Source organism: Eubalaena glacialis, chromosome 13 (genome assembly GCF_028564815.1).
Source record: "Eubalaena glacialis isolate mEubGla1 chromosome 13, mEubGla1.1.hap2.+ XY, whole genome shotgun sequence".
Lineage (NCBI taxonomy): Eukaryota > Metazoa > Chordata > Mammalia > Artiodactyla > Balaenidae > Eubalaena > Eubalaena glacialis.
In genome coordinates, this window is record NC_083728.1 from 64876643 (window position 1) to 64902311 (window position 25669).

Consider the following 25669-nt stretch of genomic DNA (forward strand, 5'->3'; position numbering starts at 1 on the left):
GTCTTCTGTGCAGCCCCTTCTGGGGAGGGGTGGGTTCTGCCTACCCCACCCCCCCGCAACCTCACCCTCATCCCCTTTAATTGAATAGCTCCATTATCACCTGTTCTGGGATTTGGGCTCCTTGTACAATTTCATTTGACAGCCGCTGTTCTAGCATGACATTCTCATTTAACAGATGAGGCCACTGGGGACCAGAGAGGGAAAGGGGCTTGCCCAGGGTCACATAGCCTGTCGGGTGCAGAGCAGGGCGCAGATCTCAGGTCTCATGACTCCCTGTGTGGATCCTGTCTCACCAGTCTGTTGTAAACTCAGCGGTCCATAGCTGCATCAGTCCACTTCCTCTGCCCTCACTCCAACTGCTGAGAAGCTCTGTGGCCAGGAGTGGAGCCAATCTTGCTTCCATTTCCAGCTTTCCTGCTCTGAGACCCCTTTATCCTGGCACAGGCTAGTCTCAGCCCAGAGAGGCTGGAGAGCTATGATGGAAAGTCTCAGCCAGAGATGGCTGGGGAGCCAAGATCCTTGAGGGGCTGGAGCTGAGGAGGGCGAGGTGGGGCAGCAGGCTAGGTCCAGTGGGGAATAACTTTGTGCCCTGTGGTTCCCAGACAGCTTATTTCCTCATCCCTTTTCAGTCTGAGCTGGTGCCAGAGCTGGGGAAACATACCCAGCACCCCAGATACCACAACTCCCATGCTTCCTGCTCCTTCCTTTGTGGAACTGGCCAGTTTGGGCACTCAGGGCCAGTCCCCTCCAAGCCTTTCTGTTGGAAGACACCCTCATGTGCATCCCAATCCCACCGTGGGGCAGGACAGAATTCAGTCCTGCCTTTCCCTGCCCCAATCACCCATCCATCCAAAGCCATCATCTTTCCAGCAGATCAGAGATAGACGTGACCTTAGGAGGCCTGCAGGCCAACGGTTGCAAACCCAAATGCCTAAGGGGCCGTAACTGTGCCCAATGGGACCCAGCAGAATGCAATAGGGAGTAGTGGGGTGTTTGGCAACGATTAATTGTATATTCTATATGGAGACATTGCGATGGTAATTAAGACACACATATACACACACAAATTGTCTTGGGAAACAAAACACCCAGGCCTATAGGCCTGAGTCACCCTTCATTTTGAATCCGTACTCCAAGCCAAGCCCCCTTTGGTGCAGAGGAGGAGCCTGAGGTCAGAGTCAGGCACCAAAGCCGCCCGATTACAATATTTCAAGACCTCTCCTTGTCGGGTCTGCTGGCTCCTATTACATTGGAAGATGTAATAGGAGACACACACACACACACACACACACACACACACACACACGCACGCACCTTCCAATCTCCCCGCCTGGAGGAGAAGTGACTAGAACCTCCAGCTGCCTTCCAGCCCCATTGCCCCTCAGCATTGCCACATACCTTAGTTTCCACTCTGTCTCTTGTGACCTCCACAAGCCTCTCCAGGAAGTGAAAGTCTTGAGTGACACCAGCAGTTTCCGGAAGTCCTCTCTGTCTCATTTTCCTGGGTTGCCCATACTGGACCAGCAAAGGGAGCCGGAGTGCTAGGGCTTCCTCCTCTACAGATGGTGCCCACCTTTCCCTGTTCATCTCCAAGTCCTGCACGTTCTCATCTCCTCCCCCAGGACTGGGGGCTCCTGGGCCCAAATCCCCCCATCCCTGAACAGCCTACAGGGTGGCAAGAGTGCAGTTTTATTCCTTTTTGAGCGTCTACGGGTGTCAGGCCTTTTTTGGTGAGCCACAGAAACACAGAAGCCCCATGAGGCTTCCATCATTTTTGGTTTGGTTTGGTTTGGTTTCTTTTTAACTTCAGGAGCCTTTCAATCTTCAGTTAACTTCATATCTCAATTCGCAGTACACTATGATCTTTGGTCCACATGAGGCATCTCTCTTAATTAATTCCCTTTCCCCCTTTCTCTTTCCTCTTTCTGGGCACCCATTCGAATGCACTCAGGGTGTATCCTTTTGTTTGCATGTGTTCTTCTTAAATACGTGTTGCTTTTTCTCTGTGCCTGTGTGTCACTCTGCACCTCTAGAATTGGGTTATCAGAGCTTATTCTGCTTCTTACTTTTTCACTCTGTACTATGTTATTTTTTTTTTAAGATTTTTTTTTTTTGATGTGGCATTTTTAACATCTTTATTAAATTTGTTACAATATTGCTTCTGTTTTATGTTTTGGTTTTTTGGCCACGAGGCATGTGGGATCCCAGCTCCCCGACCAGGGATTGTATCCACACCCCCTGCACCAGAAGGCAGAGTCCTAACCACTGGACTGCCAGGGAAGTCCCTGTACTATGTTATTAAGATCCGCCTCCATGTTCATTTGGTCTGTTGCTTCTAATTATTGCATCATCCTCTACAGATCGCAGCAGCTACTTTGTACTGTCCTTCCCCTAGCAATAGACACGCAGGTGGCCTCCAACTCCTGGTCACCACAAATAGCACGGCAGTGAGCAACTTCTGATGGGTGTCCTTGTGGAGCTGTGGGAGCATTTCTTTGGTATGTATATACCCAAGAATTGAATCACTGGGTTGTAGGATCTCTGCATCCTTAGGTATTCTAAGTGGTGCCAGGTTGTTCTGCAGGTGGCCACAAACATCCACTCCCACCAATCCCTTGGCGTTGCCCAGCTTTCTAATTTTTGCCAGTTGTACGGTGGCAAGTGACACCTTGCTGCTTTCATTTTGGAACTTACATCTTAGTAGCACTTCTTGGATATGTCACTTTAGGCAAGTCATAGCAACCTACGGAGATCGACACTATGCCACCTAAAGGCAATAGATTCCACAACTCAGAGAGGCTGAATAACTTACCTGAGGTCTAACAGTTAGTGTGGAACTGTAATTTGAACCCAGAGTTCACACTCTTAACCACTGTACCATTATCATCACATTTTGTCTCTTTTCTAAAATATCATCTGGGTCTACACTGCAAGCTTCTTGTCAGGGGCTATGTTTTAAACCTCTCTAGGGCCCCCGGAGAACTGAGCCCAGTGACTTTCTTACAGGGGATGCTCAGTAAATCATTGTTTTACAGGTTTGGAGAGAAAAAAAAGTGCAAGGTGTCTTGTTGAGTTTATCTGGAGGGCTACAGGGTGCAAGAAGAAAAGAGGAACTTGTCTGATCCACAGAGATGCTGACTGGGGGCTGGTTGTGGTAGATAAGTAACCCTGGGCTCCTGGCTTCTGGCCACCATGTGGCCTGCGGAAGCAGCTTGTCATGAAGTTGGGAAGCAGAGTGGTGTTAGGGGGCCGTGGGGGAAAGGCAGGGGGGAAAGCCGATAGGCAATGAGGAATCTAGAATCCCCAAATGCCTCATCTGAGTGGGCTCCCACACCCAGTTGGTGAAACTAAGGCTCGGAAGGGTAGAGAATGGTATTCAAGATCAAAGGCTGAGCTGGAACTCAAACCCATGTCTCTAGACACATGGTTCAGAGATTTTCCATTCCTTCCTCAGGAGAAGATCACAGTCAACAAGTAGGGAAGTATTTCTTCTCATGCTCTTTCATCACAGTGCAGAGCAGTGCTGAAGGCTTTGGGGTAGCAGAGGAGTCCCCTTCTCCCTCTCAGTGCCTCCTCAGACCTTCAAGGATATACCCCCCTCTCTGGGAAGAAAGCAGCTGATAACTGACCCTAACCTCATTGTCATCATCTGTACAATGTGTACAATAATACCAATGTCCCAGAACTATTGCGACAATTGAAACAAGATAATAAATAGAGAGCATCCAGCACAACCCCAGACACAAAAGACTCTCCCCAGCAGAGATGGAGCACAGAAAGGCTGCAGAAACTGAATATCAAGGTCTGAGCTAGAACATTCTGGTAATACTTGATTTCCTTCAGGGGAGAGAGGAATGAACCTTTATTTCAAAAACGATTTTGGTGTGTATGTGCTTTCAAAACCTGCGGTGTAGTGTGAAATGGGGATGGAAACAAACCCCAAAAGAGACTTTTGGTGGCAAAAGGATTAGGAACTTTTTCTCAAGTTGGATGTGGAAGGTGGTGGCCCAGGGGGAAGGGCGGGTCCAAAGAGAACTTTCTAAAAATACTGCCCATTCACCAGAAAGGCACAGCCCACTCCTCTGCTGCGCCCCAGACAGCTCCTCAAAAGGAGGACTCGTCTTGCCACCCACGCCTCCTCGCTCCGGGCGCAGGCACCTCCCCAGGGTGGCCAGGGGGCCAGAGCCTGGAAGAAGCTGAGCCTCGGTGCCAGGCAGCTGCTTCAGGTCCCAGCTCATTACTCTTCTCTTTGAGCCTGTTTCTTCATCTGAGAAATGGAAATACAAATAGCTAATGTGTGAGTTCAGCTAAACGGGATAATGTCTATAAATCATGCCGTTTGGTGCCTGGCACTCAGAGGGCACCTATGAATTCTAGCTAGGCACCATCAGTCCTACTGATGGAGAGAGCCTGCCACATGCTGGAGCCCGGGGGTAGGTGAGCTAGAGGAAGGGTTCTTGCACTCAAGGGCTCCTCGGCTGTAGGATCTGTCCTGTGCTGGGGCAGCTGACAGGGACTCGCTCCTCTGCAGTGAGGTGGTCAGGGCTCTCTGTCGCCAGCCTGCTCTGGAATTGCAGGAGGAGGAAAGAGTCCAGTTAGGAGGCTTTGAAGCACTTCCTAAGCATCTAGAGACACAGGAAACATGGTTGTGGGAACCCCAGGAGGTCCCAGGCCAAGTTGATTTTGGCATGAATGGGAGGCGCTATGGCACTTTGGGGAGCTCTAAACTACAAGCCTAGATTCTCAGGCTCCCAATATAATGGACTTCCTTTGACCGTGGGCCTCCTGTGTGCCTGGCACACCACGCAGAGCCCTTCTTGGCCTTTTGATGGTCCCACAAGGTAAGTATCATTATCCCAATCTAGTGGTGGGAAAGCTGATACTCAGAGAGGTTAAGTCACTTGCCTAAGGTCTCCCAGCCAGGATTCAAACTCAAGTTCTCCAACCAGGTGACCTTGGACAGGCCATTTCAGCGAGGTGTCTGAGTATCCTCCTTGGTCAAATAGGCATAATACTCCACATGCCTTCTCCCTAGGGCTCTTTGTGAGCTCAGATTGGGGGCTGGAGGCAGAAGTCTGTTGTGAGCTGCAAATCTTTGTCTATTCAAGAGGAAGTGTGTAAGATGCAGGCTTTGTCTTGGAGATGCAGGAAGGTGCTGAGGTGTATGTTGGGGGTGTCTGAGAGCAGACTTTCCAGGTTGCACTGCTGGCTCCTGGGCTTGCTTGTTCCTATGGAGGTTGCGGGGTCTCCTTATGCAAAAGAACAGAAAGCTTGGCTTCACAATGTGGTAACACAGGAATGGAAGAGAAAGGATCCCTTTATCAATCTCACAGAGATAAGAGGTGAATTAATAATAATAATAATAATGACCATCACCCACGTTGTGCTCATCAAATGTGTGTTGGATGCTGTTCTATGCTTCCATTCATTAAGCACTTACTAAGTGACGGTCACCTTCCTAAGGGCTCTACATGAATTAACTCACCTAATCCTTATGAGCTACCGAGTATTATTATTCCCATTTTACAGATGAGGAAACTGAGGGAATTCCCTGGTGGTCCAGTGGTTAAGACTCTGCGCTTCCACCGCAGGGGGCCTGGGTTCGATCACTGGTCAGGGAACTAAGATCCTGCAAGCCGTGCATGTGGCCAAAAAATAAAAATAAAAATAAAAATAAAGATGAGGAAACTGAGGCTTCAAGAGATGTAAAAAATGAAATTCCCAGGTTGTGGTGAGTTGGTAGATAGGAGTGGTTTCAGAGTCAGGCAATTTGACTCCAAAAGCTCAAAGGAGTTGCCTTCTTTCTCTGCTGTCAGTGTATTTCCCTGGTATTTGATCACATTTGGTGATGCTGTCCAATGTTTGAAGCTGAGCTTGTCAATAAGCTAGACTTCTTCAGGCTCTTCCCCACTGTACTTCCCTCCATTGCCCATCTGTGATGGGACCCGGTCTCTATTCCTGAGCCTAGATAAACGGGGGTGCTTGTTTGACTGGATATATTCTGATTGGCAGGAAAGAGCGTCGACCGGGAGTCTTGTGCTAGGGGATCTGGTGCAGGCTCCACCACCAGAAGACCCTTGGGCCTCGGGCAAGGTACATCCCCTCTCAGGGTCTCATCTTCTCCTCTGTAGGATGAAGGAGGTTGAGCTTGAAGGTCCCTGGCTGACCTTGTGGGAAAACTGAGAATTTGAGTGACTTGACTAAAGTCACACATTTCGTTCATGGAATTGCTGGGGTTAGTCCCTAGCTCTTGTCACCAGATGTCACAGTCTGGAGAAAGAGACAGATGGCTACAATGTAGGCTCGCAATAAAGACCACAGACTGAAAAACGGGAGGCAGGCAGCAGGCAAGATTTGGGGTAGGGAGGTCTTCTCTCACCACCCTGGAGAAAGCAGTAGATTTGGGGCAGGGAGGTCTTCTCTCACCACCCTGGAGAGAACAGTAGATTGCTTCGTTGGCTCCCAGGACAACTTGTTGGGAGACGTGGAACCCTTCCCCCACCTCCCAGGCTTGGCTCCTCTCCAAGAAATGGGAGGTGGGGGCCCCATCTTTCAGTTCTGCTTCCTCCAGTCATGGTTGGCTGGGCCTTCAACGCAAGCCTGCTATGTCTGTGTTCCTGTAGCCCCCACCCAACCAATTATAAACAGTCCACCCCGGCCAGGGCCTCTCGTTGGACTGGAAAGTTCATTCCCCGTGCTATGTGGGTCTGTGTTGAGACCCTCCAGAGCTAGCGAGAGTTGTTGATGAGTGAAAGGAGAAGAAGCACCTGGGAGGTAGTGGTAAGTTGTGCGTGTGTGTTTTCTCACGACCTTCCCCTGCTTCAGTTTCATTTTATTCTGGCCCAGGCTGGGCACTCAGAAGGCTGTCTTGGACCCTCTGGCCAGCTCTCTTCTCACCTTCTCCAAGAAGCTTCTTTTGATTCTTTCCAGCATGTATCTGCATCCCAAGTATAGCGGGTTGAATGGTGCCACCCCGCCAAAGATATGTCCACATTCAAATCCCTGGAACCTTGAATGCTACCTTATTTGGGAAAAAAAAGGTCTTTGCAGATGTAATTAAGTTAAGGATCTTGAACTAATATCCTGGATTATCTGGGTGGGCCCTAAATCAATGTCCATTTAAGAGAAAGGCAGAAGATTAGGAGGTGATGTGAACACTAAGGCAGAGAATGGAGTGATGTGGCCACAAGGTCACAAGTCAAGGAATGCCATCAATTCCCAAAGATGGAAGAGGCAAGGAAGGATTCTCCCCTGGAGCCTCCAGAGGGACCATGGCCCTGCCTGCACCTTGATTTTAGACTTCTGGCCTCCAGAACTGTGAGGGAATAAGACTCAGTTGCTTCAAGCTACTAGGCTTGTGGTACTTGGTTGCAGTAGCAATAGGAAATGAACAGACCATGGAATCATAGACTCCCTGCACTAGAGAGCAGGGCAGGGTCATTGGAGCCACGCAGATGAAGCTTCACACTGGCTCTAGCCAGCAAGAGCTGCACATCAGGGGGCTGCTTAGCCTCTCTGAGCCCCACGTTGCTCATCTGCAAAAGGGAGACCATAATGCCTACCTCCCAGTGCCAGTGTTTTGTTTCATTTTAACAGCTTTATTGGGATATAATTCTAATGTCAGACAATTCACCCATTTAAAGTGTACAATTCAATGGCCTTTTTAGTCTACTCACACAGTTGTGCAACCAACCCTCAGCCAACTTTAGAACACTTCATTATTCCCCCAGAAGAAACCTCATACCCACTAGCAATTGTTCCCCATTTCCCTCCACAATTCTCCCTCCACTGTGGCCAACTACGAATTTACTTTCTATCTCCAAAGATTTGTCTGTTCTGTATATTTCATATAAATGGAATCATACAAAATGTGCCTTTGTGTCTGGCTTCTTTCACTTATCAGGATGTTTTCAAATTTCATCCATGTTGAAGCATGTATCAGTACTTTATTCCTTTTTATGTCTGAGTACTATTCCACTGTATGGATATACCACATTTTGTTTATCCATTTATCCATTGATGGCCATTTGAATTGTTTCCATTTTTTTGGCAATTATGAAGTATGCTTTTATGCACATTTGTATACAAGTTTTTGTGTGGACACAGCCAGGGTTGTTTTGAAAATTAAATGAAGTAGAACCTAAGGTATCTGATATGTCCTCCAACAATTAATAATGAAAGTTATTAGAGGAAATATGCCCCAACTCTTTCAATTTACAGATTAGGAAACTGAAGCATGGAGAGGAGCACAGACTTACTTGAGGTCATCCAAGGCAGGAGAGCATAACACTTAAATGCAGGTCCATGAATCAGACTGCCCCGAACTAAATCTTGGTTGGACTTGGGTTACCTTAGGTAGGTCACTTCACCTCTACGAGCCTCAGTTTACTCATGTGTAAAATGAGGTTAGTAATAGTACCTACCTCATATGGCTGTTGATGTGAGGATTAAATGTGCTAGACCATGTGTCTGGCACATAGTAGGTGCTCTGTACATCTTAGCTGTTATCATTCATGGTAGTGCCAGCAGCAGAACTTAGGTCTCCTGGCTCCCAGGTATGAGAGGTCTTGAATCTACACTTCTCCAGTTCCCTTTTCTGTATCATGGGCATCTTCCCAGTGTGACTATAGGTTCCGTGGAGGAAGGACATAGGGCTTCTTCTTCTCCCCACTGCCCTGAGCACATAAGAGGTGCCGAATGAGAACCTTTGCTCACTTTCTTTGGCTCCTGCTAACACTGGCCTTCACCAAGTGACCCAGCTGGAGACTGTGGTAGGTGTTAATTCCCTGCATCTTTCCAACACCCCATGAGCTAACTGAGTGTGTCTCCCTTCCAGGCAGTGGACAGCACACAACCATGGAGTTGGGGCCTCTAGAGGGCGGGTACCTGGAGCTTCTCAACAGCAATGCTGACCCTTTGCAGCTCTACCACCTCTATGACCGGATGGACCTGGCTGGAGAAGAAGAGATAGAGCTCTGCTCAGGTGGGCTCTCCTCCCTCTGGCGCCTTCCAAGTCCCTCCCCACCCCTCTGCCTGCAGTAGAGATGGCAACCAGGTGGAGTCCTGGCTGTGGAATTCCGGTCGGCACCACGGACAGCTCCAACTCCCTGCCATGCTGGCTCCTAATGGGAACATCTCCCAGCCCGCCCTGCCTCTCCCTCCTTCCCCACCAGCCCTCTTCCCAGAACTTTCCTGCTTCATCCAAGTGGCTCTTCCTCCCAGAACCTGACACGGACACCATCAACTGCGAACAGTTCAGCAGGCTGTTGTGTGATATGGAAGGTGATGAAGAGACCAGGGAAGCTTATGCCAATATCGGTGAGGAAGCATTATGAACCCAGAAAAAGGACAATTGAAGGAAAAGATTCTTTTATCTGTTTTGTTAATCTCACCCATTCACCAGGAGCCTCCAGGCCCTCCCTCAGAAATCAGGGCAAGGGGGGATGGGGAGCGAGGGCTAAAAGGACAGAGAATCGGGGAAAGAAGGGAGATGGAGAAAGGTAGGGAAATAGACCCCTTCACTAATGAACACCAGGCAAACAAATCTCACTTTTCCATCTTCTGCCTCCATTTCTATACTTTTTTCTATTTGTTGCTCTTCTTTCCTTCCCACAAAGCCCATATCATACGCCCCTCCCTCCCTTTCTCCTCAGCTCCTAAGCTAAACTACTCTAGTATTTGTAATAACTACCTTTGGGGGGGCACTTGTAGCCTGCAAATCACTGTGCATGTGTTATCACATTGAATCCTTACAAGAACAAAGGAAGTAGATACTATTAGTATCTTCATTTTACAGATGAGGAAATTGAGGTTTAGAGAGATGAAAATCTACCCAAGGCTGCATTAGAGATAGCAATGCGCAGGTCTGAAATTCAAAGTCCTTATTTTTCACCACAAGAAGGAAAGTATCTAGAGTGGGGAGGTTTGGTAAGGCTCAAGCTGAGAGGCTGGTTTGCAGCTTTAAAAAGACCTACAGTTTTCAGACAAGGGCAGAACTCTTTGGGACTCTCTGGGGAGAGGTGCTTCTGTTGTTTTTTGTGGGGGGTGAAGGATCCCTCCTTACCAGGTTCACCACTGTCTCATACAGAGGCTTTGTTGAATTAGAAAAAGATGCCCCTTCTTCTAGAGGATGCAGCCCCCATTAAGATGTAACAGCTTGGCTATCAAAGTGCAGGCTGGATTCCTGCCCCCATTTGCCCTTTTGGCTGGGCACCCTGTATAGTGAACAACCTGCACAGATGTTCTCAGTGGCCCTTTTCCTGGCATCCCAAGAATCGCATCACTTAGGAGGTCTGGCATGAACATGGCTAGACTTTCCCCAACACATAGTTAATCCAGCATCATACAAGGGCAGCAAATGGAGAGGAGCAGTGACTGTATGTGTCTCAAAGATGACAGAACTGAGAACGTGCCTGCTTCCTTTCCTTCCTGGGAATTTACTTGGGAGAAGCAGAAATGTTTAGGGCTGAGAGTATTCACATTTCCTCACAACTGGAGGCAGTAATGAATGAGTTGGGCTTTTTCCCAAATCACTTAGGATTTGGGGGCTTTTTCCCCTTAGGGGCATCTACACAGGAAGTGGGAGCAAGTGGAGGAGGCAGCTTCACCCAAGTCTGTTCCTCAAGTCTCTGGTCCTGGGCATGCAGTCATCTGAGGCACCCCGAAGTATTACATTGGCTTCCATACGTATAAAATGGGAATAATAATCACACCTGCCTCATGGGATGACTGTGAGGATTGAATAAGTTTCTGTGCATAAAGTGTTTAGAGCAGGAATTTGCAAAGAGTAAGCATTCAATAAGTGTTAGGTACCACCCCACCTCTACCACCAACACCATCATCATTATATTTATCATCATCATCATCATTATCACCATTTATGCCCTCACTCCATTCCTCACTCAGAAGCCTTTTATGGCTCCCCATGGCCTATAAAATCCAGTCCTAACTTTCCCCAACATGAAACTTTTACTGAAGACACCTATTTCTAAGAGTTTCCCAAACACCTCTCCTCACTCTGTCCCCACTACCCAGAAAGCCCTACACTTTTCACCTCTCAGACTCTACCCCCCCATCTTTCAAGGTCTGGCTTCAGGACCCCTTCCTCTGGGAAGCCCTCCCTGATTGCCCCATCCCACTATACACTCTCTCCTCTTGCCATGATAACTGTCTTCCTGTTGGCTCCAAGCCATGTTCCACTTCGTATAATTAACCACCATTGATTGAGTGTCTACTGTGTACTGGCTACTGTGTTGATTGCTTTAAATGCAGAGCCTCTAACCCTCACCATCCATCCCTGGGTTGTAGGTGTTATTTATTCTCATTACACAGATGAGGAAATGGGGGCCCAGAGAGGTTAAGTAACTGACCCAAGATTGTACAGCTAGTAGGGCAATTGGGGAGTAGAACTGGAATTTAAACTCAAACCCAAGACAACTCTACTATGCTGTGTTGCACTACTTTATAGCAATAGATAAATTTGTATGCATACATATCATCCCTTCAGTTAGATTAAGAGCCCATGAAGTTTCAGTGTTCCTTCATTAATTTGATCATTCATTCAGCAAACATTAATTGAGCCCCAGTGTGTGCTAGGTCTGGAGGGTCACGGTTCCCCGATGCCCAGCCCAAGGCCAGGCATACAATAAGCATTCAGTGAGAACTAGTTGATTGACTGCACTTTTTCTTGTCTGGGCAGCGGAACTGGACCAGTATGTCTTCCAGGACTCCCAGCTGGAGGGCCTGAGCAAAGACATTTTCAGTAAGTTGCGGGGGTCTTGGCTCAGCCTGCATTTCCTTCCTTGTTCCTTGGAGAGTTCTGTAATACCCGACGACCACCCTTTCATGGATGGTCAGATCATCCCCAACATAGGGACAATGGGAGCTCACCTTGGACGTCCACTGACTGTGTGTGTTGGTGTCTTTGGTTTTTCCCCGAAGTCGAGCACATAGGACTGGAAGAAATGATCAGCGAGAGTGTGGAGGTGCTGGAGGAAGCAGGACAGAAAAGTCAGAAAAGACGTGAGTGAGCCCCTCCCTGATCCGGCCTAGCCTTGCTTGACTCCCGGCCATGCCTTGGCTCTAAAACCTGTTATGGCTCCCAGTTGCTTCTCTCGTTAAGTTCTGTCTGCTCTGCCAGGCTTGGGTGTCCCACCCACCTCTTCCCTCACCACTGCTCCCTGGTGACCCAGGGAGGAAGCAGATGGCCCAGGATCAAATGGCCCCTCTCCTGATGGGTCTCTACCTCTGGCTGTTTTGATTGCCATTTCCAAAAGGACCTCTGGGCTCTGGCTTCTCTTTCATCCTTAGTTGTCACCTCTGTATTTAAGGGAGGTCTCTTCAAGCACAGTTTTTTTTCCCAGCAAGATCTGGGTTTGCATCCTGGATCTGCTGTTTATAGTCTATGTGAACTTGGGCGAGTACCTACATCTCTCTGAGTCTCCTGGTCAGTCTCCCTGCCTCCTTAATCTGTCCTTACCCGGCAGCCAATGTGGACTTTTAAATGCAAATCAGATCATTTTGCTGCCCTGCTAACCCTCCAATGGCTACAAAATACATACCACAAGGGCTGTTTGATCTGGCCCTTCCCACCTCTCCTAACTCGCTATGAGCCACCATGCTCCAGCCATACTGGCTTCTTTCCATTCCTGTAACCCATGTATCCTTTTCAGCCTCAGGGCCTTTGCACTTGCTGTTCTCTCTATCTGGAATGTCCTCCCCCTTCCCATGGTGGGCTTGGGAATCTGTTAGGTCTTGGCCAGCATGTCACCTCCTCCTGAAGGCTTTCCTTGACCAACTTTTTCCATATAAATTACCTCACTTATTTTCACCTTGTTTGTGTCTCTCCTTCACTGTAGCACTTGTCACAATTTGGACTTATTTTATTTATTGCCTTTTGCTTAGTTCCCCCACTGTGAGGACAGGGACCTTGTCTTTCTTATTACTACATCCCCAGCACCTGGCACATGGCTGGCATGCAGGAGCACCTCAATAAATATCCACTGAATGAAAATTTCCATAAAATGGGCCTAACAGTTAATCAAGAGCTTACTATGTGCCAGACCATGTGTAAGCCCTGTACCTAGTTATTTAATTTGAACAGGTAAACAGGAGCATGGCATAAAAATTCAAAATGTGTAAAAAATATTCAGTGAAAAAAAATCTCCCTCCCATCCTTTTCCCCCAGTCCCTCATTTTCCCTCCCTGAAGACAACCTATGTTACCAGTGCCCTTTTGGTCTTGTTAGGAATATTCTATTCGTCTAAAAGCCGGCTCTTAAAAAAAATTTTTTTTTCCACACAAATGACCACATTTTACCGACACTCTTCATTTAACATGTCTGGGAGGTTATTTTCTTAGCACTAATGGAAAACACATGGTCCTGCCTCCAGGAATTTCCCTTTCTTTCTATTTTCTTCCTTCCTTCCTTTCCTTCTTTCTTTCTTTCTTTCTTCCTTTCTCTTCCTCTCTCTTTCTCTTTTATCCTTCTTCCTCCTTCCCTTCCTTCTTTCTTTCTTTCTTTTTGTTTCATAAACATTTTCCCTAATATTTTATTATGAAAAATTTCAACATACAGCAAAGATGAAAGAGTTGTACTACAAACAACCATATACCCATCACTTACATTCTACCTTCAGTGTTTGGCTATACTGGTCTTAACACATCTCTAGCCATCCCTCTATTCATCCACCCATCCAGCGATTTTATTTTTGGAACATTTCAAGGTAAATTGCAGACACCAGTACTGCCCCATATATCCTTCAGCATCCTTGTTATTTTTAGGGCTGTGCGGTATTTCACATAATCAACCATAATTTGGTTCATCAGCCTCCTGCTAAGGGACACATAGGGGTTTTCTCAGTGTGTTATGTGCTTGATACTCACTCAACTGATTTCCAATGCATTCCTGCGAAGTGGGAATCACTGCCCCCATTTCACAGATGAGAGATCAAAGGCTCAGAGAGGCTGTGTTGCAGAGACACACAGCTAGGAAGGGACCAAAAGCAGGGGTTTTTTTATTTGTAGTAGTATTTTTTTAAACTCAAACTCATCTTGTGTCCCCTCTGTGGCTCTGCCTCTCCCAGTGCCTCACTGTCCTGGGTGCTTCAAGATGGGGTTTGGGCTCAAGCAAATGAGTGGGGGCAGAAATTGTTGGGGGCTGGGGAGGGAAAGGAACCCCCAAGGCCACTTCCCAGCCATTTAAGGCAATGCGATAGGGCCTGCTTAGGTCCACAAGCCCCTCCTGGCTTGGAATACCCCTTCCCTGGGGCTGTTGACCATAGTGTTCTCTCTGCAGCCTTCCCAGAGGAGCTGCCTGTGGATCTGAAGCACAGGAAGCTAGGTGAGCTGGGCGGGTGGGTCCTGGGAGATTGATGGGCAGGAAAGCCAGGGCCTCCTCAGGCCCACATGTAAACTGGCATTTGAAAGCCGGGTCTCAGAGAGGTGAAGCCACTTGTCCGAGATCACACAGCAAGCGAGAGGTGGAGTTGGGATTCAAACCAAGATCATGATTCCATAGCCCATGCTCTGAAGTTCAGGGACTGCTGGGAGATTCAGCTCCTCCTACAAAGCCTCTCCCCTAACACCTCCCTCCTCTTAACTCTGAGTCAGAGCTGAGACCCCACCCTACCACCACCACCTAGTTCCACTGCCCCTCCAGGCCACACGTCTCCTTTCAGAGTGTAGAGTCACCTCGGATCAGCTGGTTACCCAGTGCCCTCCCACCCTCCGTAGAGCCCCCATGCCTCAGTGAGCCTCTTCCCCCATACTCATCATCCCCCCACCATCTTCCCCTCCCTTCCTCTCCGCTCCCCTCCCACTCAGTTGTTATTGCAAAGGTAGGGCAACCAGCCCCGCTGCGGGGAACAGACTGAGGAATGAAAGCCTCATAGTCTGATGGAGGAAGCCTGGTCCCTGCCCTCAGAAAGTTCTAATCTGATGGACAAGACAGGGACCCTGCCCACGAAGACCCCAGGATGATGGAGAAATAGTCTCTGTCTTCAGGGAGCTCCCAATCTGATGGGGGAGGCAAGTCTCCACCCTCCTAGGGCTCCCAATTAAATGGAGGAGATAAACTCCTGCCCCAGTCTGATGGGCAGTGCTTGGGGCCTCTTAGGGGGCCGGGGGCTCAGTGACTGGTTGTAGAAGCTGGTAGGGGCCTGGGCTAACAGCCTATTCATGGGTCTATCCCACCCCTAGCTCCCCATGGCAGGAAGCTCTCAGGGCCCAGTCACAAAGAGGAGGCTGGGGGTAGAGGGCTGCCTCGAACAGAGCAGTTGCTGATGAAACCAGCTTCACCCAGGGCGGAGAAGAGGACAGGAGTTTCCTTCCACTGCCAGCAGATATCTGCTCCCGGAGCACTCCCTACCCTGGGAAGGCCCCTGCAGGCACCCACCCAGATCTCACCCAGCCTCTAATATTGGCCCTTCCTCACAGCTGAGCCCCTAGCCATGCCCGTGGTGACTGGTGCTTTCCTGGTGGGGCTAGTGAGCGACTCTTCGGCTCAGCCCTGCCCGTCACCACCTGCTCTGTTCAACAAGGAGCCAGCATCCAGCCAGACCCGGCTGAAAGACACCGGTATGTTAGGGGGCTTGGAGAGGGTGGGCTTCCCCATTCCCCGGAGGCAGGAGCCACCAGGGACAGGAATTCCTCCCCCTACTAGTGTCCCCCACTTCTGTCCCAGCCAATGCCATCCTCAGTGTCCCCATCAACTCAGTCTGTGCCAGAGAACATGCCCTGGAAGGAAACACATTCCTAGGAGACACAGCAGGGAATCCCCGCCAATTAGGGCATTCACCCGCCAGCCCTGTGCTTTCATCAGCTGGGAACTGAGCACCGTCTCTGTGCCAGCAACACCACCACAGGCAAGCAGACACAGCTGCGGCTCTCTGGAAGACTGGAGCCCTTTAGAAGGGAGTCAGCTGTTAATTAAGATGTTAATGGAGAATCCCACCTCACCGCCTTTGTCTCTTGCAGCGCCCCCTTCCAGTTCCTTGTTGAGCTGCCTGAGTCTCCCTGCTGCACCCATCCAGATCATCCCCACTCTCTCCACTCTGCCCCAGGGGCTCTGGCAAATCTCAGGGGCTGGGACAGGGGTCTCCAGTATACTCATCTACCAAGGTGAGTATGCGAGGTCGGGCTCCCCACCCCCTCTGCCTGTGACCTGACTACCCCCTGATCCCATCCCCCCTCCACCCCACCCCTGCCCCAGACATTTGGCAGTTTTAGCCTAGCACCTTCTCATGATCCTCCTTCCCCAGAACACCCATCTCTGTCCCCATTTCCCAAAAATCAAAGCAGAGGAGCAGAGCTCCCCAACGTGGTCTGGGTGAGTGACACACCAAGTGGCTAAGTGGCATTTTTTCTACTAAGAAACTAAGAGGCTTAGTTTCTCCTTTTTTGTCAAAAAAAATTAAACTTTATTATATTTTAAAATCACAGCATCGGGACTTCCCTGGCCATCCAGTGGTTAAGACTTTGCCTTCCAGTGCAGGGGGTGTGGGTTTGATCCCTGGTCGCAGAGCTAATATCCCACATGCCTCATGGCCAAAAAACCAAAACATAAAAACAGAAGCAATATTGTAACAAATTCAATAAAGACTTTAAAAACGGTCCACATCAAAAAAAAAAAATCTAAAAAAAAAAGCACAACATCAATGCATGCTCATTAACAAGCCAAGCAATAAGAGATACAAGAGTTACTGAGTCTCTCCCTCACTCTTTTAGTATACCATTGTGAACAGTTTGGTATGCATCCTTGCACAGCTTTCTCTGAATTGCCTTGTTTCCAGGTCAGTAAAATGGTCCCTGCTGACCTGCCACATTAAAAGGTTGTGAATTGTCCAAGGGAAGGCATGTTGGGCTCTCAGGGATGGGAGAGAGAATGAGGCTAAGGGGATACTTCCACTCAATTCAAGAGCATCTTTTGAAGGTTACATGCCAGTTTTTTTATAATGCATTGGTGCCCCAGGAGCAAGAGAGTGTTCTGGGCATCCAGGAAAATGAGTACTGACCACACAGTGGGAAAAGTGCCGTAGTAGCACTTGCCCTAAGCTCCCTATGAGCTGACTGTGTCCATTTCACAGATGGGAAAACCAAGGCTCTAGGAGCCTAGTTGTAACTCCAGAACTCTTTCCTCAACTTCGGCCTGAAATGTCTTCCTCTGGAAGTTCCCCTCGCCTTTCCCCAGACTCCCAGCCCCACAGCCTGATTTGGGGAGGGGGTGACCCAAGTGGGCTCCTTGTTGTTTCTATACTCCTTTCCCCCCCCATGTAGGTGAGGTGCCCCAGGCCAGCCAAACACCCCCCTCCAGCAGCCCAGCTGTCTACAGCCTCCCGAAGTCCCCAGACCGGCCCGGCTCCACCAGCCCCTTTGCCCCATCGGCAGCTGACCTCCCCAGCATGCCTGAACCAGCCCTGACCTCCCGTGCAAACCTAACAGGTAAGAATCAGCAGGGCCTGTGAGAGTTACTGGAAGCAGAACTGAGGCCCTGGGGGAAGGGATTGCCTCAGACAATGAGATCCACGAACAGAGCTGCCTGCAGACATGGGCAAGTTGTGTTTGTGTAAAACAGGGCAGGGAGGGTCTCCAGGGAAGGGGGATACATGGGAGGGTTGGTGAGGGGAACAATTGGAAAATCCATGCCAAACCTAAACAGGGCCACCAGCCTTCACCATCTTGTTACATGGCAGGAAAATAGGCTCAATGCAGCCAGATCTTCTGAATTGTCAGCAGAATCTGGAGATCTTGATTTTAACATAGATATTGTGATTTTTAAAACACTGGTGAAAATTTTTAAAGTACAGCTGGCCAAAAAAAGACATCTTTGAGCAGGATACAGCCTCGGGTCACCACCTGGTAACCTCCATCCTGCGGAGACTCAGCCCACGTCAGCTCTGACCTTGCGATACTCAGAGGACTGATGCCCCAGAGGGAGGGAGGTCCCTGGGGCGCCCCTCACCCTAACTCTGACGCTGGCTTCTTCCTCTCCAGTGGATGAGATGTCCCCCACCCAATGCCCAGCAGCTCACAAGGCCTCCAGCAAGCTTCCCAAGTGGCCTGGTGAGTGGTGGCAGGGTCCCTCTTCCCCGGGTGCTGGAGGCTTCCTGTCACTCATTCACCCAACACTTATTCAGTCCCTCACTTGTTGGCTCATTCATTCATTCATTCATTCACGTGCTCATTTGATCCCGCCGTCTCAGCATTCATTCCGCCAGTTATACCTACACTTAGAGCAACATTTACTGAGGACCTGCCCCTCGTAAGCCCATGCTAGGTGTTGACATCTTGTTTGTGAGGCTAAGAGAATGAAAAAGGGAAGGGTGGGTGATTGAGAGAGTGGATGAAGGCAGGAGTGGATGATGGGTGTGGGAGGGATGGAAGGTGGGAATGAAAGGGCAGCTGAGAGAACGGCCAGACGACTGAGTCTGACTCTGTTCCAGGTACACTTCCAGGCACATGAGATGTAGTTAATCATTAAAGTTGTAAACAGGGACTTCCCTGGTGGTCCGGTGGTTAAGACTCTGCGCTTCCATTGCAGGGGCGCGGGTTTAATCGCTGGTCAGGGAACTAAGATCCCGCATGCCTCCCGGTGCGGCCAAAACAAACAAACAAAGTCATAAACAACCCCAGTATGATCCCCATTTTACAGATGAGGAAACTGAGGCCTAGTGGGGTATATCACATGCTCAAGATAACAGTAATAAGTGGTGGAGCTGGAACTTGAACCAGAAACCTGGATTCCACTATCTTAACTCTTACCACCACCCACCCCCCCATGACTTCCCTATGGTGAGTGAACAAAAGAAGAAGGTTAGTGAGTAAATGAAAGAGTGGACAGATAATCAAGTGAGAAGATGAGTGAATGAATGGGTGTAGGAATGAATGAATGAGTGTCTGGGTAATTGAGGGAGGCAGCTAATCAAGAAGGCAGTTGGGGAAGACTTTGATGAATGGATGAACAAGCTAGTGATGGTGGCCGGGCTGGCCACTCTGCTGCCCTCACAGTGGCCAGTCCTGCCACTAGCATCCTCCTCTCCCCCACCCCACACCCTTTGACCTGTGCAGAGAGTGTGGAACAATTCTACTGCTCGCTACGGAACAAGTACCAGGCTAAGCCCGCAGGCCCGGAAGGCATCCTGGTGGAGGTGGACCTGGTGAGAGTAAGGCTGGAGAGGAGCGGCGGCAAAAGCCAGGACAGAGAGCTGACCACCCTGGACTGGGCAGAGCAGCAGCCGGCCCGAGGAGGTCTGGGCGAGGTGCTGCTGGCCTCTAGCAACCACCGGCGGCCACGTGAGACGCAGGTGATCGCCGTGCTGGGCAAAGCAGGACAGGGGAAGAGTCACTGGGTCCAGGCCGTGAGCTGGGCCTGGGCCTGCGGCCAGCTGCCACAGTATGACTTTATCTTCTGCATCCCCTGCCACTGTTTGGACCGTCCGGGGGACACCTACCGCCTGCAGGATCTGCTCTTCTCCCTGGGTTCACAGCCACTGTCAGGGGACGACGAGGTCTTCAGTTACATCTTGAGGAGGCCCGACCGCATTCTGCTCATCCTGGATGCCTTCGAGGAGCTCGAAGCCCAAGACGGCTTCCTGCACAGCGCGGGCGGACCCATGTCAGCAGAATTCCGCTCTCTCCGGGGGCTGCTGGCGAGCCTCTTCCAGCGCAAGCTGCTGCGTGGCTGCACCCTGCTGCTTACAGCCCGGCCCCGGGGCCGCCTGGCCCAGAGCCTGAGCAAGGCCGACGCTCTGTTCGAAGTGGCCGGCTTCTCCGCCCAGCAGGCCGAGACCTATGTGATGCGCTACTTTGAGTGTTCGGGGGCCACCGAGCACCAAAAGAGAGCCCTGGCGCTCCTCCAGTCCCAGCCATTTCTCCTGAGTCACAGCCATAGCCCCACTGTGTGCCGGGCCGTGTGCCAGCTCTCGGAGGCCCTCCTGGAGCTAGGTGATGAGGCCCAGCTGCCTTCCACACTCACGGGCCTCTATGTTGGCTTACTAGGCCCAGGAGCCCGTGACAGCCCCCCAGGGGCCCTGGTGGGACTGGCCAGGCTGGCCTGGGAGCTGGGCCGCGGTCACCAGAGCAGCCTGCGGGAGGGCCAGTTCCCATCGGCTGAGGTGAGGGCCTGGGCTGTGGCCCAAGGCTTGGTGCAGCCCACCCCGGGGGCCCCGGAGACCGAGCTGGCCTTCTCCAGCTTCCTCCTGCAATGCTTCCTGGGGGCCGTGTGGCTGGCTCTGAGCAGCGAAATCAAGGACAAGGAGCTGCCGCAGTATTTGGCATTGACCCCGAGGAAGAAGAGGCCCTATGACAACTGGCTGGAGGGCGTGCCGCGCTTTCTGGTCGGGCTGGTCTTCCAGCCTCGTGCCCGCTGCCTGGGAGCCCTGGCAGGGCTGGCGGCCTCCACCTCAGCAGACAGGAAGCAGAAGGTCCTCACCAGGTACCTGAAGCGGCTGCAGCCTGGGACGCTGAAGGCGGGGCGGCTGCTGGAGCTGCTGCACTGCGCCCACGAGGCGCTGGATGCTGGGCTTTGGCAGCATGTGCTGCAGGGGCTCCCGGCCCACCTCTCGTTCCTGGGCACCCGGCTCACGCCTCCCGACACCCACGTGCTGGGCAGCGCCTTGGAGGCGGCGGGCCGAGACTTCTCCCTGGACCTCCGCAGCACTGGTGTTGACCCCTCTGGACTGGGGAGCCTCGTGGGGCTCAGCTGTGTCACCCATTTCAGGTGGGGGCTGGGGGCAGGAGAGTGGGCTTCTTTGCCTTAGGCACCTACAGCAGTCTTGGTGCTGTGCCCAGTGCTGACTCTGTGGGGTCTCATTTAGTATGAACGGCAGCCAGATGGGGGCAGAAGTGATTCTATCCTTTTTTAAGATGAGGAAGCCAAGGCTCAGAGGGGTACAGTAGCTTGCCCAAGGTCACACAGCCAGCATCATTCTTTCAACCAGTATTTGAAGGCTGGCCTTATGCCAGGCACTGGGCCACGTCTAGAATCTAAGCCTGACCTGGGTTTGAATTTGTTTTCTTTTCTCCATCCCCTGATCAAGCCACCGTTTTGTCATGGTTAGATTAAAGCCATAGCCTCCCCTGACCTCCCTGCTTCCATTTTCCTCTTCCACTCCACTTTATATTCAACCATCAGCGCACATCTCCCTAGAAATTGCATCTGATCATATTCCATCCCTCCTTACAATCTTTCAGAGGCACCCCACCTCCCTCAGGATGAAGTCAAAGTTCCTTAATTTAAATTAAGGAATCTAAATCCTTCAGGGATCTGTTTGATCATTTAAGCCTAATCTCCAGAGAATCTCTCCCACCTTCCCCCTAAGCATACTTTACCCAAGCTGTAAGGTCTACACCATTGTAGTGGTTCAACTGAGAATTTAGCACTGAGCTTCCTGGTAGCCAAAGCAAAAAGGGAAATAAAACCACTGGGAGAGTTGAGAAAAAGGAGGAATTGATGAGGGCTCGAGTGGTCATGGAAAACTTTCTAGAGGAAGTAGGGGTTAAGTTGAGGAAGGAAAGTATCTGAATAGGTAGGAGGTCCCTTCATGGAGCCGCCACCCCCCCCCCACCCCCCACATTATGGTCTAGCCCGGTCACCATGACTGAGTCTGAGGCCCTTCCTCCACAGGGCTGCCTTGAGTGACACAGTGCAGCTGTGGGAGTCCCTACAGCAGCATGGGGAGGCCAAGCTACTCCGAGCAGTGAAGGAGAAGTTCACCATTGAGCCTTTCAAGGCTGAATCCATGAAGGATGTGGAAGACCTGGGCAACCTCGTGCAGATCCAGAGGTGAGAGGGAAAGGGCATGGGAGTTGGTCCACACCATGCAGGACCTAATGTTAAGTTTTCTATTAGCACTTCTTCCTCTTTTGGGGGGACCTCCCCTGCTCCCCACAAGCCAATGACCATCCAAAATCTCTCACTGCAGTCACCACCCAGGCAGAGCCCCCAAGATTTATCACTCTGTCCACTTCAGAACTTGCCATCATGTACCCAATTCTTTCTCAGCTAAAGCCAAGGAGATATTCTCTACTGCTAAGAGTTCATAAGCTGCCTTCTGCATCTAGTAACACAAATGACACCTATGGCCACCTTTCAAGGCAGCCAGGACCAGTATCATTCCCATTTTCTAGATGGCAGAGGTCTAAGGTTCAGAGGGCAGAGGAAACGTGACCACAGAGCAACTGTCTTTCCCTCATTCCTTCATCATACATTGTTTGAGCACCTACTATGCGCTGTCTGGGATGGGTGTGGGTAATGCCTCCTCTGAGGCTCTTTTCCGTGAAACACACAGTAATGCCTTGATAATATCCTGTCCTGAGGTTTTTCTTTTTAAAAGGGGACAACAGTAGCCCAACGAAGGCAGTCCTTCTGGGGAATTTTGGGCACTGGGGCAGGCGTCCCCCCTAGGAGGGGGCTCCATGACTGGTGAGGAACCAGCTCTTCCCTAACATTGCCCGTTCTCTCCAGGACAAGAAGTTCCTCTGAAGACACGCCTGGGGAACTCCCTGCCATCCGAGACTTAAAGAAGCTGGAGTTTGCGTAAGCAAAGGGGTAAATTGTCTCGGGTCCCCACAAGGTTTCTCCTCTGGCATTAGCTGGGCTTGTGCCACCAGAATGGAGATGGGTCCTCAGAATCATTCTTACCCTCTCGCCCCACCACTCTGGAAACCAGCTTCCAGCAGCTGGGGCATGGCTGGTCTGGGCTAGTCCTGGAGGCTCTCGGGGGTGAAGCTAACTTGCCCATTTGCTGGTGAACATGCTCATTCGCATCCACTCATTCAACAGACCTACTCATATGACCAAGGCCACTGTTCTCAATGAGCTTGCCGTCCAGTGTAAATAGATAATTACCACCTGCTGTGATTAGTGGCCAGAAACTCAAGGGCTGTGAACGTGAAGACTTAGGGGAGGTCAAGGTGACTTCCTGGAGGAGGAGACTGAAGCATTGAAGCTTGACAAAGCAATAGGAATGAACCATGCTGGGTGGAGATATTATCTCCCCATTGTACAGAAGCAGACACTGAGGCCTTGAGAGTGTAAATTGTTTGTCCAAAGTCACAAATGTCAGGTCAGCCTGGCTGTTGCTCCAACAAACGAAAAAGTTAAATTCATGGTAGGTCCTTGTTAGGGATCTAAAATCATCCAACTATTAAGAAGGAATTATTAAACAACTACAGTGTACTCAGTGCCATAATCTTATTAATTTCAAGAGCCGCTCTGGGAGATAGTCATTATCTTCCCCATTTTACAGACGAGGAAACTGAGGCCTAGTGAGGTTAAGTAACTTGTCCAAGGTCCCCAGCTGGTCACCCACAAGCTGTCTGCTCTTCCTGATCACAGCTCCCCCCGTGCCCCAGAAAAAGCCAGGCGTTTCTTCTTCTGAACAGAGACAAGAGGCCAAATTTGTGCAGAGGTGAAAAATATTGCTGAAAAGAGGAACTGTATGAAAACAATCACCAAGGGCCCCTTCTGGCTTTGAATTATTTTTAGCTTAAAAAGCCCCTAGTTCAAGGTCGGAACTGTGCTCTGGGGAACAGCAGCCATGGGGTAGAACAGCCCAGAACCCAGAGAGTAGCCACCTGCAGGCCAGAAGCCCTGAGAAAGTTCTGAGGAAAGAAGGAAGGAAGGAAAGGACTATTCTGGGCGTGAGGCTGGCAGCCACCATGCTGGGCACCCTGTAGATCTCATGTGCATATAGATTAGGCCCCTCAGCCGCTCAGAACCCTGCAGGGGCTCTGCTGGTAGATGATTCTTCCCTGATTCAACCCCCATTTACCTCTTCACCCTCACCTCCTGCACTCTTTCCAGCCACGTGGGTCCTCTTGACGGTTTTCAACCTCACTAGGCATGGTCCGACCCCTGGGCCTTTGCACTGGCTGTGCCTTCCACCCAGGACACTTTTCCCCAGGTATCAGCATGGCCCACGCCCTCACTTTCTTCTAGTTTTCAGTGAGAGAGGCCTTTTCTGACTCCTGTATTTAAAAGTACAGTTCTGCCCCGCTCACACTATGCTTTTCTCTGTATCAATTATCTCCCACACCAGAGAGTTTACCGATTTCTTTGATTATCTGTCTTGCCCCCTGGAATGTCAGCTCCACGAGGGCAATGATTTTTGTCTGTTTTGTTCATGGCTGTCTGCGTGACAGGCTTGATGGGCCTGGCACACAGTAGGCAAGCAATCAATATTTGATAAATGAATTCCTTAATCTTTCCAAAAACCTCCTAAGATTGGGGCTAAATTTGAGAAGATTGAGACTCAGAGGTGAAGGGATTTGCCCAAAAAGCCCCACAGAAGCTAAGTGGTAGAGCCCAGATTCAAATCAGATTACGGATTCCCATCTTGTGACCTTTCATTGAGGCTAGTAGTTCCCAGACTTTGGGGTTTCAAAGACTGAGAATATTTCAGAGTGAATTTCAGTGACTATGTGCAGTTACCATCTTTTAATTTGTATCAAGTATGTTCATTTAAACAAGTGAAATAACCACTGCTGACACCATAATTTTATTAAAAATGAACATTTTAATGTCAAAAAAGTTCAAAGGATATAATTTCAGAATAAAAGACTGTTCTTTACACTGAGTACACTTAACCATATTTTAAAAACAGGGACTTTCCTGGCGGTCCAGTGGTTAAGACTCTGTACTTCCAAGGCAGGGGCCGTGGGTTCGATCCCTGGTCGGGGAACTAAGATCTCACATGCTGCGTGGCGTGGCCAAAAATTAAAAAAAAAAAACAACAACAAAGAAAAGAAAAACAAAAAAAACAAAATAGCCCTCTGTTGTCTTTATTTTTCTCATTCTCTCGAAATCTGGTCTAAATGTCCATCCAGGCTGTGTGACCTTGTATGAGTTAGTTAACCTCTCTGTGCCTCAGTTTCCCCATCTGTAAAATGGGGATAAGAAGTGCTCTTAGCTCAGAGTCATTGTGAGGATTAAATGAGGTCTGATATGAGTGATGGGCCCAGTGTGTTCCTGGCACATAAAAAGTGCTCAAGAAATGGTTCTATTTGTTATTAAAAAGCAATGGCAAATAAGTAAACCATCTTTCTCATCACTGGTGGTAGTCCTCAGGCCAGCATTTGGGAACCACTTCCCCAGGCCAGGGTGGGAGAAGGGTGCATGTGAATGTTGGCAGGAGTAAGAACTGGCTCCCCACTCAGAGATGAAAGATGGGGAGCCCCCAGCTGGGAGGCCAGCTGTCCTCTTGAGTGGGCTTTGTGAAATGTGCCTGAAGCAGAAGGGATTGGGGTCCCACCAGGTGGAGCTGGGGGGAGGTAAGGCCTCAGATGGGCCTGCCTTCTGTGGGGTCCAGTAGAGGGGCCATGACTGCTTCAGGGTCTTAACTCTGCTCTTTGCCTCCTAGGCTGGGCCCCATCTTGGGCCCTCAGGCTTTTCCCAAACTGGTGAAGATCCTTGAGGCCTTTTCTTCCCTTCAGCATCTGGAGTGAGTATAGACCCCGGAATCCCTCCTGGAGACCTCGGGCTTTGACAACCCCAAACCCTGGCCTTGTTTGTCCCTTTCTCTCTCTCTCTGCGTCCTGCTGCTTCCTCAGTGTGGCTGGTGTGAGTGACCAGATGCCCCCACTGCAGGGAAGCGATGGCAGAAGGAAATCCCCAACAATAAAAATAGGTTGAATCCTTTCATGATCTTCGAAACTCTTTTCCCCTCATGTG

The 25669-nt window shown here is 50.1% G+C and overlaps 1 protein-coding gene across 9 annotated transcripts in view; it reads left to right on the top strand.

The window, feature by feature from the left end:
* LOC133104065 (MHC class II transactivator-like) overlaps positions 1 to 25669 on the top strand; it is a 43743-nt gene that overhangs the window by 9250 nt on the left and 8824 nt on the right. For 4 of the 9 annotated variants that reach the window (XM_061209704.1, XM_061209701.1, XM_061209702.1 and 1 more), the window contains exons 2-14: positions 8837 to 8983; positions 9223 to 9318; positions 11699 to 11761; positions 11941 to 12021; positions 14297 to 14341; positions 15436 to 15576; positions 15976 to 16119; positions 17275 to 17439; positions 17992 to 18060; positions 19066 to 20716; positions 21623 to 21781; positions 22463 to 22534; positions 25359 to 25439. In XM_061209704.1, coding sequence (XP_061065687.1) covers positions 8837 to 8983; positions 9223 to 9318; positions 11699 to 11761; positions 11941 to 12021; positions 14297 to 14341; positions 15436 to 15576; positions 15976 to 16119; positions 17275 to 17439; positions 17992 to 18060; positions 19066 to 20716; positions 21623 to 21781; positions 22463 to 22534; positions 25359 to 25439 — 2914 coding nt within the window. Of the gene's footprint in view, positions 1 to 8836; positions 8984 to 9222; positions 9319 to 11698; positions 11762 to 11940; positions 12022 to 14296; positions 14342 to 15435; positions 15577 to 15975; positions 16120 to 17274; positions 17440 to 17991; positions 18061 to 19065; positions 20717 to 21622; positions 21782 to 22462; positions 22547 to 25358; positions 25605 to 25669 lie in introns of those variants that run through there. The other 5 variants (XM_061209709.1, XM_061209707.1, XM_061209705.1 and 2 more) reach the window with 5 other exon arrangements.